Genomic DNA, 13,524 nt, shown 5'->3' on the forward strand with positions numbered 1-13,524 from the left:
GTTAACTTGAGAATCTAGGTGCTGGCTGGGCACAGTGGCTCATGCCTGTAATCCTAGTACTTTGGGAGGCGGAGGCGGGAGGATCACCTGAGGTTGGGAGTTTGAGATCAGCCTGGCCAACATGGTGAAATCCCATCTCTACTAAAAATATAAAACTTAACCGGGTGTGGTGGTGCACACCTATGATCCCAGCTGCTCGGCAGGCTAAGTCACAAGAATCACTTGAACCCCAGGGGCGGAGGTTGCAGTGAGCTGAGATTGCGCCACTGCACTCCAGCCTGGGCGACAGAGTGAGACCGTCTTTAAAAAAAAACAAAAAACAACCTTTTCAAAACAGTTAAACAGATGCCTGGGACTCTGCCCCATATATTTAGTAGGTTTGGAGTAAAACCCCTAGCACAGATATTTTTCAAAAACTTAACAGATATTGCTGATGCAGAACAAAGCTGAAAACCACTAGCGTGGCAAAAAGCTCTGCACATTTTAAGTGCAAAATAAGATTAGAATAATGCATGCTTTACTTCTGCCAAATGAATTTTGAATGAATAAATGATTTTACAGCTTATTTTAATTCCCCTGGTCTACATGCATGTTGCAACTGAGTTAAGCACTGTTTAAGTCCAGGCACAGAAAAGCAGGAGAGATCTGTTTTTGTTTTTGTTTTTGTTTTGTTTTGTTTTTTGGTGGAAGAATACAAAATAAAATGTAGGTATGGCAATCACATCCATCCTTCTTAATCTTATCTCTGGGCTCACAGTAGTTTTCTTATAATTAGTGGTCTTATGACCAGGGCATTCTTCCTGTAGCAAGCAATACAAATAAAATGTCTAACCCTCTTGTACTAGAACTGGAATGTGCTGAGCTCCTATTTTCCAGTGCTTACAAAATTGGCCTAGAGCAAGCAAGATGAGTACCATACTATCCCAACCCAGGGCTGTTGCTAAATTATAAGCCTTTAAAGCACTTTTTCCTTCTTTTTCACCTTAACTCCTATCCTTCAGAGGCAGCCTACTTCTCACTTCCTCTTTCCTAAGAAGGGCTCTTATATCAGAAAATACAGAAGAAAGTTAGTGTTCTTTAGCTCATTTACCCCATGGACTTATTATAGAGGAATGAGAGTCTGCTTTATCTCAGATAAAAAAGTTTGACGATATTAGATAAAACATTCTCTGGCTTCATTCAAAATAATCTTTGGTACATTTTAAATCAGCATGTTTAAACAAATCAATATGGTCTTTGGTTCTGTTTTTCAGGGAAGATAAAACATGATTATATTCTGTCAAGGAGACTACCTGTACATAGGCTGTTTCCTAGTATACCTTTTTCATCTCAGCCAAGGTTAATTCATTACAAACAGAACTTTACCATCCTTTGTATGTAACTCAGCTACTGGAAGTGAGAAGAAAATGAAACAATCCAATTACTGTGGATTTTTTCAACTCCTTTGCCAACACATATACATAAGCACACATCTCTGTTCCTTGTTTCTTCCTCTCACCTCCATCCTCAGCTATGTCTTTCCTCTTCTGTGCCTTATCTGTGTGTCCCTTGACCCGGTTTTCATATCAGGCTTTTAGAAAAGCCTTTAAGGCTACGTGAGCCACACTGCCAGCTATGTGGAATTATCCCTTTTGGCATTGTGTGTTTGATAGGAAAAATATTTCTAGAGCTTCAGAGGCAGTTCTTTGTGTGTATGTGGGGGTGAAGGGGAGGAGGGACCAGATGGAGGAATGTGTTCTATCTCAGTTAGAAATGTTAATTAATTATCCCATAGAAACTTTTATTATAAATGGTTATTAGATTCCAGAGTACTATGAGTGCTGATAGTGCTATTATTTTCCTATGAGGAGATAATGTTCTAAGTACTGAATAACATGAGTGTATTACAGAACATCACTCATTAGTAAATGAGAGAAATTACCTATGCAGTTTTACTTTGTGGTTGTCTTTTGTATAAAACATTGTGGCAACTAGGAAGAGCCTTCAGATCTCCTTTGTCTTTTTGCTTTTTGGAGACACGGTCTCTGTCACCCAAGTTGGAGTGCAGTGGCGCGATACTGGCTCACTGCAACCTCTGCCTCCAAGTTCAAGCAATTCTCGTGCCTCAGCCTTCTGAGTAGCTGTGATTACAGGTCCCTGCCATCACGCTGGGCTAATTTTTGTGTTTTCTTTTTTGGTAGAGACGGGATTTTACCATATTGCCCAGGCTGGTCTTGAACTCCTGACCTCAGGTGATCTGCCTGCCTCGGCCTACCAAAGTGCTGGGATTACAGGCGTGAGCCACTGCGCCTGGCCTCCTTTCTTGTTTTTGTAAGAATAATCAAAGGTTACTGGATGGAGATATTCTAAGATACTTATTCCTGTGAGGATATAATTAGCATTTTGTGACTGGTAAAATACTAAACAGAGACATTTGAAATTGATGCTATTACATCCTTACCACGTATTGACTCTTAGTGAATTTTTTTTTTTTCCTGATTCAGCTGTGACTCCAGGCAGGATCCAGAGGAGTTTTCCAATCTCTTCTCTGGGTTTTTTAGAGACTTACTTTATCCTTCTATATTAGCTTCTTAAAGCACTACATCAACCTTAAAAGGGCATAGGAAAGGGCGAATTCTTAATGAATTTTTTAGAAAATTGAATATTTATTCTTTTTTGTTGGTTGGTTTTTTTTTTTATTTTTTAAAAAATCAGATTTAGTGAGGTATAATTTGTGTCAGATAAAATTCACCAAATGTATGTAGTCATGAAACCATGATCATAGTCAAGACATAGAATATTTCCTTTACCCAAAAAACTTTCCTTGTGCCCCTGTGCAGTCAGTTCCCTCTCTCTAGCTCCTGGCTACCACCAATCTGTTTTTTGTCCCTATAGTTTTGCCTCTTCCAGAATGTCATATAAAACAGAATCATACAGTAAGTAAGTGTAGTCTTTCGGGTCTGGCTTCTTTCACTCAGCATAATGATTTTGAGATTGTTTTATGTGGTTAAAATAAGGTATGATTTCACAAATCACATAGTTTATTACCATACAGAAAGAGATTTCCCCACCTTGTTCACAATGTTTAGAGGGGGAGAATAATAAGAACAAATCTCACAGGGAACACATTTGATAGACAAAGTCCATAAACCACATGTAAGTGAATACTAGTTTCATTTAGAGTCCAATAAGTAAAGTCTAGTTGTGCATTTAGGATGGAAACAGGCCACTGTGAATGTAAAGTCTAGTTGAAGTTTGAGGTGTACCTTTCTATTAGATGTTCTCTGGAGAGAAGGTCTGACCAACACTGGAGATCCATGATGACAACAAGGTTTTCAATGCTAGGAGCCATGTCATCAGGGAGGGAGATTACACTCCATGTTCTTACCACAGCAGAACATTTCAGTCACAATAGCAGACTATGTGTTTGTAATCATTTCAAAGCTACACAACAGAGATCCACCTTTGTTGTTGTATGCATCAGTAACTGGTTCCTTTTTTATTGCTGAGTAGTAGTTCATTGTATGGATATACCACAGTTTTGTTTATTCATTTACCAGTTGGTGAACATATATGTTTCCAGTTTGGGGCTATTAATGAATAAAACTGCTGTGAATATTTGCATACAGATCTTTGTGTGGACATATGTTTTCATTTCATTTGGATAAATAGCTAAAAGTAGCATTGCTATGTGTATAGTATGTTTACCTGTATTAAAAAAGAACCAACAAAAAATAAAATGCCTAGGAATACCTCTAACCAAAGAGGTAAAAGATCTCTACAAGGAGAACTACAAAACACTACCAAAAGGAATCATAGGTGACACAAATGGAAAAACATTCCACGTTCATGGATTGGAAGAATCAATATCGTTAAAATGGCCACACTGCCCAAAGCAATCTACAGAGTGCTATTACTGTCAAACTATCAACGTCATTTTTCACAGAATTAGAAAAAAAAACTCTTCTAAAATTCATGTGGAACCAAAAAAGAGTCTAAATAGCCAAACCAATCCTAAGGAAAATAACAAAACTGAAGGCATCACGTTACCCAATTTCAAACTATTCTATAAGGCCACAGTAACCAAAACAGCATGGTATTGGCACACAGGCAGTCACACAGACAGCAGAATAGAGAACCCAGAGATAAAGCTGCACACCTACAGCCATCTGATCTTCAACAAAGTTGATAAAAATAAGCAATGGGAAAAGGACTCCCTGTGCAATAAATGGTACAGGGATAGCTGGCTAGCCCTATGCAGATGAATGAAACTGGACCCCCCTCACTTTCACCATATACAAAAATTAACTGAAGGTGGATTTAATATTCAAATGTAAGATCTCAAACTGTAAGAATCCTAGAAGAAAACAAAACCTAGGAAGTACCGTTCTTGACATCAGCCTCGGGAAGGAATTTATGGCTAAATCCTCAAAAGCAGTTGCAACAAAACCAAAAATTGACCAATGGGACCTGATTAAGCAAAAGAGCATCTGCACAGCGAAAGAAACTATCTACAGAGTAAACAGCCTACAGAATGGAAGAAAATATTTGCAAACTACGCATCTGACAAAGGTATAATATCTAGTCTATAAGGAACTTAATTCAACAAGCAAAAATCAAATAACCCTATTAAAAAGTGGGCAAAGGACATGAAAAGACATTCTCAAAAGAAGACATACAAGCAGTCCATAAACATGAAAAAAATGCTCAGCTTCAGTAATCATCAGAGAAATTTAAATTAAAACCATAGTGAGATACCATCTCACACCAGTCAATATGGCTCTTATTGAAAAGTCAAAAAATAACATGCTGGTGAGGCTGTGAAGAAAAGGGAATGCTTATATATGTGCTGTTGGTGGGAATGTAAATTAGTTCAGCCAGTGTAGAAAGCAGTTTGGAGATTTGTCAAAGAACTTAGAACTGCCATTCAACCCAGTAATCCCATTACTGGATATATACCCAAAAGAAAATAAATCATTCTACCCAAAAGACACATGTACTCATATGTTTATCCCAGCACTGTTAACTATAACAAACATATGGAATCAACCTAGATGCATGTCAATCATAGATTGGATAAAGAAAATGTGGTATATATACACCATGGAATACTATGCAGCCATAAAAAAGAATGAAAACATATCTTTTGCAGCAGCATGGATGCAGCTGGAGGCCATTACCCTAAGCAGATTAATGTAGGAACAGAAAATCAAGTACTGTATGTTCTCACTTATAAGTGGGAGCTAAGCTTTGGGTACGCATGGACATAAAGAGAGGAACAGTAGACACCCGGGACTCTAAAAGTAAGCAGGGAGGGAGAGGGGAAGAGTTGAAAAACTACCTATTGGGTACTATGCTCACTACCTGGGTAATGGGATCATTCATACCCCAAACTTCAGCGTCTCACAGTATACCCATTAGCAAACTTGCACATGTACCCCCTGAATCTAAAATAAAAGAAAAATGAAAATTAAAGGAAAGAGCCAGAGGGTTGTCAAAAGAGCTGTACAGTTTTACATTCCTACTGACAATGTGTGAGAGTTATAGTTACCCCATATCCTCATTAGCACTTGCATTGTTGGTCTTTTTAAAGTTTTTGCCATTCTAGTGAATGTGTAGTGGTATCTTATTGGAGTTTTAAATCTTCATTTCCCTGATGACACTGTTGAGCATCTGTTCATGTGCTCATATTTGCCATCCATATTTTTTCCTCAATGAAATTTCTCTTTAATTCTTGTCCATTTAAAAAATTGGTTTGTATTATTGATTTACAACAACTGTGGATGAAGTCCTTTATCACATATGTGTTTTGTAAATGTTTTCTTTCAGTATGTGGGTTGTCTTTTCATCTTAACAGTGTCTTTTGAAGAGCAGTTTTAAATTTTGATGGAATTTAACTTACCACTTTTTTATTTTATGATTTATGCCTTTTGTTTTATCTAAGAATTCTTTGCCTAACCCAAGCTCATAAAATTTTTCTTTATGTCTTCTTCTACGTAGTTTATAATTTTAGCTCTTACACTGAGGTCTGTGGTTCATTTTGAGTTAATTTTTGTGTATGATGTAAGGGAGGAGGTTGATTCTTTTTGCTATGCTTATCTAGCTTTTCCAGAATCACGTTTAAAAGATTATTCTTTCCACATTGAATTATGTTGGTACCTTTATTAGATTATTGATTTGAGAACTTTCTTCTTTCTTAATATAAGCCTTCAATGTTATAAATGTTCCTTGAAGCACTACTCTAGTTGCATTCCATAGATTGTGGTTTTATTTTCATTCAGTTCAAAATATTTTTCTAATTTCTTCTTTCAGCTGTGGGTTATTTATTTATTTGTTACTTAAAATTTTTTTTTTGAGATGGGGTCTTGCACTGCTGCCCAGGCTGGAGCACGGTGACACAATCACAGTTCACCGCAGCTTCAGCCTCCCAGGCTCAAGTGATTCATCCACCTCAGCCTCCCCAGTAGCTGGGTCCACAGGCGCACACCACCACACTTGGATTTTTTTTTTTTTTTCGTAGAGACGAGGTCTTACTATGTTGTTCAGGCTGGTCATGAACTCCTGAGCTCAAGCAGTCCTCCTTTTCCCAGCCTCTCAAAGTGTTGAGATTACCGGTATGAGCCACCATGCCTAGCCACCTATGGGTTAAAGGTGCTTTTTTTTTTCTTTTTTCTAATTTAATTCCATGTGGTCAGAAAACATGCATTGTATGATTTCAGTCCTTTTAAATGTGTTGAGCTTTATTTTGTGGCTTTGAATATTCTTAACTCATACCTTAAAAATTTTTTTCATTATTATTTATCTAAAAGTAGTGATTTCCAGATTACTATTTGATATATCATTTTTACTTTTAAAAGGGTAATGAATTATACTTTACCTCCTTCTTAAGAATGATTATTTCTTCACTATCTAGTAAATTAACATTTGCTATTTTTGCTTTGTGGCCACAAATATGCAAACTGTTCTTCCCTCTCTGTGCTTTTTTTTTCCATAGGCCTAAGATCTGGCAAACTTGGTGAACAGTGTGAAGCAGTTGTTCGCTTTCCCAGACTTTTTCAGAAGTATCCATTCCCTATTCTTATCAATTCTGCATTCCTAAAGTTAGCTGATGTTTTCAGAGTTGGGTAAGTCTTTTAAAAGGCTCAATGTTCTAAAGTACTTTGTTCATATTTCTTGTTTTCTATTGTGGTCTTTTTCTTTTTGCCTTTTAGGACTTCCACCTGGTTAGTTACCATTAGTGGACACACGTGACATGTGCAGCACATCAGTGTGAGATTTAATGACGTTTAAAGCAAAAATGAGGAGTATAATTTAGACAATACTTATTTCTTTGGAGAACAGAATAAAATTAAGAGAACCTTGATATTTTACTGTATACTTCAGGAAAATCTGTGGCTTTGTACAGATTGTTTTTGAGAAGTTGCTGATTTAATAATTTATTTTATAGCATAAGATGCATGTCTGTGAAGTACCTGAAACATATAAGCACTGAATACATGCCTGTTTGCTTTTTCGCCCCCACCATTCCCTCTTCTGCTGCTTTCTGCCATTCTCCATGTCCTCATGTGCTCATATGAGGAGGAGAAGAGAAGTTGTGTATTAAGCGCAAGAGAAGAGAAAGACCATCTGACTTCCTGGCCTTGGTTATAATACAGTTTGAGGAGATTTAGTTCTGCTCTAGGTCTTCTCCTTGTGTCACTGCCATTTTGGTGTCTTGCAGCAAGACTATAGCATAGCTAACTGCTTATGCTTAGTGTCCACGTAAAGTACAAACTTTAAGTAACTCTTTTAGTAGTGAAACAAATAATGATAAGATTGAAAAATATTTGCTGTTGCTAAAATTTAATATTATTAGTGTTGCTTTGGTTCCTAATTAAATATTACTTTCTAAAGTGACCTAATTTATTTTATTTCTGGTTTTTCTAGAAATAATTTCCTGAGGCTGTGTGTTCTTAAAGTTACCCAACAAAGTGAGAAACATTTGGAGAAGATTCTAAACGTGGATGAATTTGTGAAGAGAATTTTTTCTGTGATTCATAGTAATGATCCCGTGGCAAGAGCCATCACCCTCCGGTATACTGTATTGTAATAATTCACTGTAAGATTATTTGAACTGTAGTTATGTACAAAAAAGGCAGTATATTTACATTTTTCGTTTTGAATATTAGGAGTTGTTTTTGGTTTTTTGACTAAGAGTCAAGGCAAAACTGTGATAACCATCCCAATCTGCAAATACTTTTTAGTTAACATCTATGTTAACTGTTTTGGTTATAAATTGTTGCCTAACTTGTGTTTGAAATGCATCTCTATATAGGTAGGTGTTCTGATCAAATAACTTGGTGGATCTCAATATAACAGCCTCAGCCATTTTGAACTTTGCCTTCCTGACCTTGTACTTAATGTTTTCTGTCAGTTTTCTATATTCTTCCCTGATTATGTGATCATTTTTAATGTGACAAATCATACTTGATCTCACTGAAGAACATCAGATACAACCACTATAGTTTCTTTAGCTTTTTCTTTTCTTTCTTGGCATATTTTAAAAAATGTATTTGTTAGAATTTCATTTTGTAAGCCTTATATCCAGCTTGAACTATATTCTCTTTTTAGCTCTGCCATTTATAGAATCATATCTATAACTTTTTATATCTTTTGAAATTCACTTTCCTAAATTATAGGGTTCATTTCTGACCTACCCTGCCCAGACAGTCTTCTTTTTAACCAGGAAGTTCGGGATGTCACATCTTCCCTGAATGTCCTTTTTTCCACACCAAGAATCAGTTCTTCCTTCTTGTTCAGAATTTAGTGCTTTTGTCATTTCTTTGCCTTTTGAGTGATTAAATTGTGAGCAGTATGTGATATTTTAAAGTCAGTTAATTGATTTTCGTCTTTTGAAAGCTATATTCAATAGAATTTATTTATTTATTTATTTATTGAGATGGAGTCTCAGTCTCTCGTCCAGGCTGGAGTGCAGTGGCGTGGTCTCGGCTCACTGCAACCTCTGCCTCCTGGGTTCAGACAATTCTCCTGCCGCAGCCTCCCAAGTAGCTGGGATTATAGGTGCCCGCCACCACACTCAGCTAATTTTTTTACTTTTAGTAGAGACACGATTTCACCATGTTGGCCAGGCTGGCTGGTCTTGAACACCTGACCTCAGGTGATCTGCCCATCTCAGCCTACCATAGTGTTGGGATTACAGGTGGGAGCCACTGCATCTGGCCCAGAATTTAAACTTAAGATATTTTTACCCTTTACTTCAGCAAATATACCTGTAGGAATTTTTAAAATAAATCATTTTTAAAAACTGGTGAATATATGTATATAGATGATTATAGTGTCATTTTTGTGGAATGAAAAATTGGGGAAAAATCAACATAGGAATGGCTATTTGTGAACTACTGTATAACTTTTAAAGAGTAAAGTGAGTTGTGAGTCTATATATGCTGACATAGAAAGATACTAAGTTTGGCCAGGCGTGGTGGCTCAAGCCTGTAATCCCAGCACTTTGGGAGGCCGAGACGGGTGGATCACGAGGTCAGGAGATCGAGACCATCCTGGCTAATACAGTGAAACACCCCGTCTCTACTAAAAATACAACAAACTAGCCGGGCGAGGTGGCGGGCGCCTGTAGTCCCAGCTACTCAGGAGGCTGAGGCAGGAGAATGGCGTAAACCCAGGAGGCGGAGCTTGCAGTGAGCTGAGATCTGGCCACTGCCTTCCAGCCTGGGTGACAGAGCGAGACTCCGTCTCAAAAAAAAAAAAAAAAAGAAAGATACTAAGTTTTAAAAAGTTGTCAAATAGTATCAATTTTATTAACTCATTTTGTCAGTTAATACTAATATATATGTTTATATAGGCTCAGAAAAAAATCTAGAGGAATATATACCATTAACAGTGATCATTTTTGGTAGAGTCTTTGGGTTATAGATTACAAGAGGCTTTTCCATTTGACATTTTTTTGTAATGTTTGAATTGTTTTTCACAAACGTGGTTTTTTTTTTTTACATCAAAAGATAATAGAATTTAACTGGTGGAATGAATTTCATAAATAATTTAGAGCTAGCCTGAATATTTTGGTAAGAATGTAGATTAATATTTGTTATTCATTTTGCATGCTTGCCCTTCTCTAAGTCATGGCAGTTGACTCTTGCCTCAACTCTTTTTTTTTTTTTTTTTTTGGAGACGGAGTCTCGCTCTGTCACCCAGGCTGGAGTGCAGTGGCCAGATCTCAGCTCACTGCAAGCTCCGCCTCACGGGTTTACGCCATTCTCCTGCCTCAGCCTCCCGAGTAACTGGGACTACAGGCGCCCGCCACCTCACCCGGCTAGTTTTTTGTGTTTTTTTAGTAGACGGGGTTTCATCGTGTTAGCCAGGATGATCTCAATCTCCTGACCTCATGATCTGCCCGCCTCGGCCTCCCAAAGTGCTGGGATTACAGGCTTGAGCCACCGCGCCCGGCCGCCTCAACTCTTTTTTTAAGCACTATGGTTATCAGTAAAACCAGCGATCTCTAGAAAGCTTCCAAAAAGAAGGATCATTTAAAGGAAAAAAATATTAGATTTAAATCAGATTTTTCTACAGTAACACTTGTTGCAATAAGTATTAAAGGAAAATTGAGCTAAGAATTTTATATCTAATCCAGTTTTCATTTAAAAGAGTGGTAAAATAAAAAGATTCTCAGGCACACAAGGCCTTAGGAGGTTTGCCATATAGGACTTATTTTGTAAACATTCTAGAAGGAGGTACTCAAGTAGGAAGAGAAAAAATTAAGCTGGAAGCAGTGGGAATAAGTCGTTAAATGTGTCAGTATTAGACTAATCTTTTCTGGTATAGTAGATTAATAGTCATTTGTTATTTCTTTTGAAAAATGTATAATTTCAAAACCTTCAAATTAAATATAAATTACATATTTAGTCCATTTTAGTTTCTTGCTACTAATAGTATTAATAGTACTAGAAACAGTACTAATTAATTGAGTGTAATTACAGGGAATAATTAGGTGATTACATGTCACATTGGAAGGTTATTTAGGATGTTGACTTTGAAAAAGGTTGTCATTGTAGGAACATTGTAGGTTTTGTTTACTGCAGTGTTTTGCAAATTTCTAAAATTTATGCCTTGCTACTGAAAGGATTTTTCAAACTACTTTCTGTTGTTTATATCACAAACAATAGATTTTTTTCCTTTCTAAGTGTGTAATTTTATTATGAAGCAGACTGTTTTCCAAGCTTTACCTTCTGCACCGTTGTTGATTCTGGCATGAGCCCCAGCGGTGTACTCAACCACTCCTTTCTTGATCTTGAGGACATTTGAAAATCATCATACCAATATTTACTGATGTGGGAAAAAAAAGATTGGGAGATCTTACTTTTTTTTACTTTGTGTATCTGCTTAACAGCAAAAATGTAGTATTCTTAATGCTTTGCTGAAATGGACTTCTTTATGCAACATTGGAAAATTGATATTCTGATGCTTTAATAATTCAGAGGTTTCCTTTCTGGGCTGTTTGGTACCTGGAATGTACTTCAAGGTGATTGTTACAAATTTTGCTTTTTAGATAAGCCATCTTAATTTTTCTGACATATTGAAATATGTAAAAGTGTTTAAAATTTGAGTCATGGATTTCTAAAGTTATGCTTTCTTAACCAGAGTTACATGGAATTACCTATAAACTTTAGTTTTGATAATCTGGCTTTGCCTGGCCTCTTCCTTTTCTGACCTTGACTTTATCATATGCCCGATATTCTTGGGTTTCTCTATTTCTGTAGGATGTTGGGAAGTCTGGCATCAATAATTCCTGAGAGGAAGAATGCTCATCACAGTATTCGTCAGAGTTTAGATTCACATGATAATGTAGAAGTTGAAGCTGCTGTTTTTGCTGCTGCAAACTTCTCTGCACAGTCAAAGTAAGCATACAGAAGTACATCCCTTTTAGTAGTTTGGCTTTCCAAGAAAAGTTTTTGAAGGAAAAACTGATCAACTTATATAAACACTAAGAGATACAGGAAAGTGTAAATGACAAGGTATATTTTCCAAGAAGGTTTACCTTACACTGGGGAAACAAGACTTAAATTCATAAAATAGAAAATGTAAGTACAAATGTTGGCATTAATTGTGTAAATGAAATGAGTTTCCAGAAGGACAGGATCAGCGTAGATTAGTTGGGGAAGGCTTCATTGGGTAGCAGAGGCTTTATTCACTGAGGAGCTTCTCTCAGACATATACATCTGTAATACTAAAATGCTTACTCACTGTCTTCTAATGTTAATTTGTTTTGCATTAGAGCTGTCCACAGTTTGGCAAAGACAATAACTTGAATTAAAACCAATTTTAACCTATTCAGAATGTCATGTCCTACACTTGTTTTACAGAACAGTATTTTTTGGAGGGGGGGGCGGGAGGATTAAATGTTGACCATGGTTTTATTACTATGTTTGATTGGCTTGTTTCTCTTCTGTAAAATAAAACATAATATCCCCCTGACTGACAGGAAAAGTAGCATTGCCTTCTGGGGAGCGTTTTGGTCATATGTATGAAAAGCCTTAAACAGGTACAGCCCTTTGACCCAGGAAATTCACTTCCAAAATTTATCCTAAGATACCAGCAATATGTACTGATAATTATTTATATGGATGCTAGGTGTAGTGTTACTTGTAACAACAAAAGAAATGAGAAGCAACCTAAATTTCTGCCATTGAGCTTAGATAAATTATGATCATACAGTAGAATACGGTAACAACTTAAATGTTTCTAGAAACATATTTGGAAGCAGTTTACATAATAGGTTATGTAATATGACAGGTTTGTTTAAAAAAAAAACCCTAATAACTTATGTAATATAATAGGTTTGTTGAAAAAGAAGAAAAGGCCTACTATTTGTATTTATGCAATAGAAAAAAAGACTGGAAGGATATATATAAAAATCTTGTCTCTGAGTGGTAAGATGGTATATAATTTTTGTTTTCTTTTTATACATTTCTCTATATCTTGGCATGAACAAGTTCCAGTTTTATAACCAGGTGAATAATAAATTTTTTTTAACATTAAAAAAATTAGTATTTGCATACCTTTCTCTTCAGCTTTTGTTTTGTTTTGTTTTTTGAGATGGAGTTTCGCTCTTGTCACCCAGGCTGGAGTACGGTGGCACAATCTCAGCTCACAGTAACCTCCGCCTCCCGGGTTCAAGCAATTCTTCTGCCTCAGCCTCCCAAGTAGCTGGGATTATAGGCGCCTGCCACCATGCCTAGCTAACTTTTGTATTTTTAGTAGAGATGGGGTTTCAGCATGTTGGCCAGGCTGGTCTTGAACTCCTGACCTCAGGTGATCCACCTGCCTTGACCTCCCAAAGTTCTGGAATTATAGGCGTGAGCCACTGTGCCTGGCCCCTTCAGCTATTCTTATCAAACCTTCAGAGTTCCAGGAATTCTTATTGAAAAAGTAGATAATAGAAAGCATATAGTTTTTAATTTCATGGATCAAAATTAATAAATAGATGTGGCAGTAATTGATGATCAGAAATATCTGAATAAGTAGAGTCCTTTTTGT

The 13,524-nt window shown here is 36.6% G+C and overlaps 1 protein-coding gene and 1 non-coding gene across 3 annotated transcripts in view; one reads left to right on the forward strand and one right to left on the reverse strand.

Annotated features, from left to right (window-relative positions):
- Positions 1 to 13,524, forward strand: part of INTS7 (integrator complex subunit 7) — a 101,832-nt gene that overhangs the window by 7,256 nt on the left and 81,052 nt on the right. For both annotated transcript variants that reach the window (XM_010372483.2, XM_010372484.2), the window contains 3 exons: positions 6,974 to 7,103; positions 7,906 to 8,052; positions 11,748 to 11,885. In XM_010372483.2, the coding sequence (XP_010370785.1) occupies positions 6,974 to 7,103; positions 7,906 to 8,052; positions 11,748 to 11,885 (415 nt within the window). The remainder of the gene's footprint in view (positions 1 to 6,973; positions 7,104 to 7,905; positions 8,053 to 11,747; positions 11,886 to 13,524) is intronic.
- Positions 2,482 to 2,601, reverse strand: LOC115899457. The gene has a single exon (XR_004059159.1). It is a non-coding gene; the product is annotated as a small nucleolar RNA SNORA26 (small nucleolar RNA).

The sequence above is a fragment of the Rhinopithecus roxellana genome, chromosome 8 (assembly GCF_007565055.1).
Source record: "Rhinopithecus roxellana isolate Shanxi Qingling chromosome 8, ASM756505v1, whole genome shotgun sequence".
NCBI classification, from domain to species: Eukaryota; Metazoa; Chordata; class Mammalia; order Primates; family Cercopithecidae; genus Rhinopithecus; species Rhinopithecus roxellana.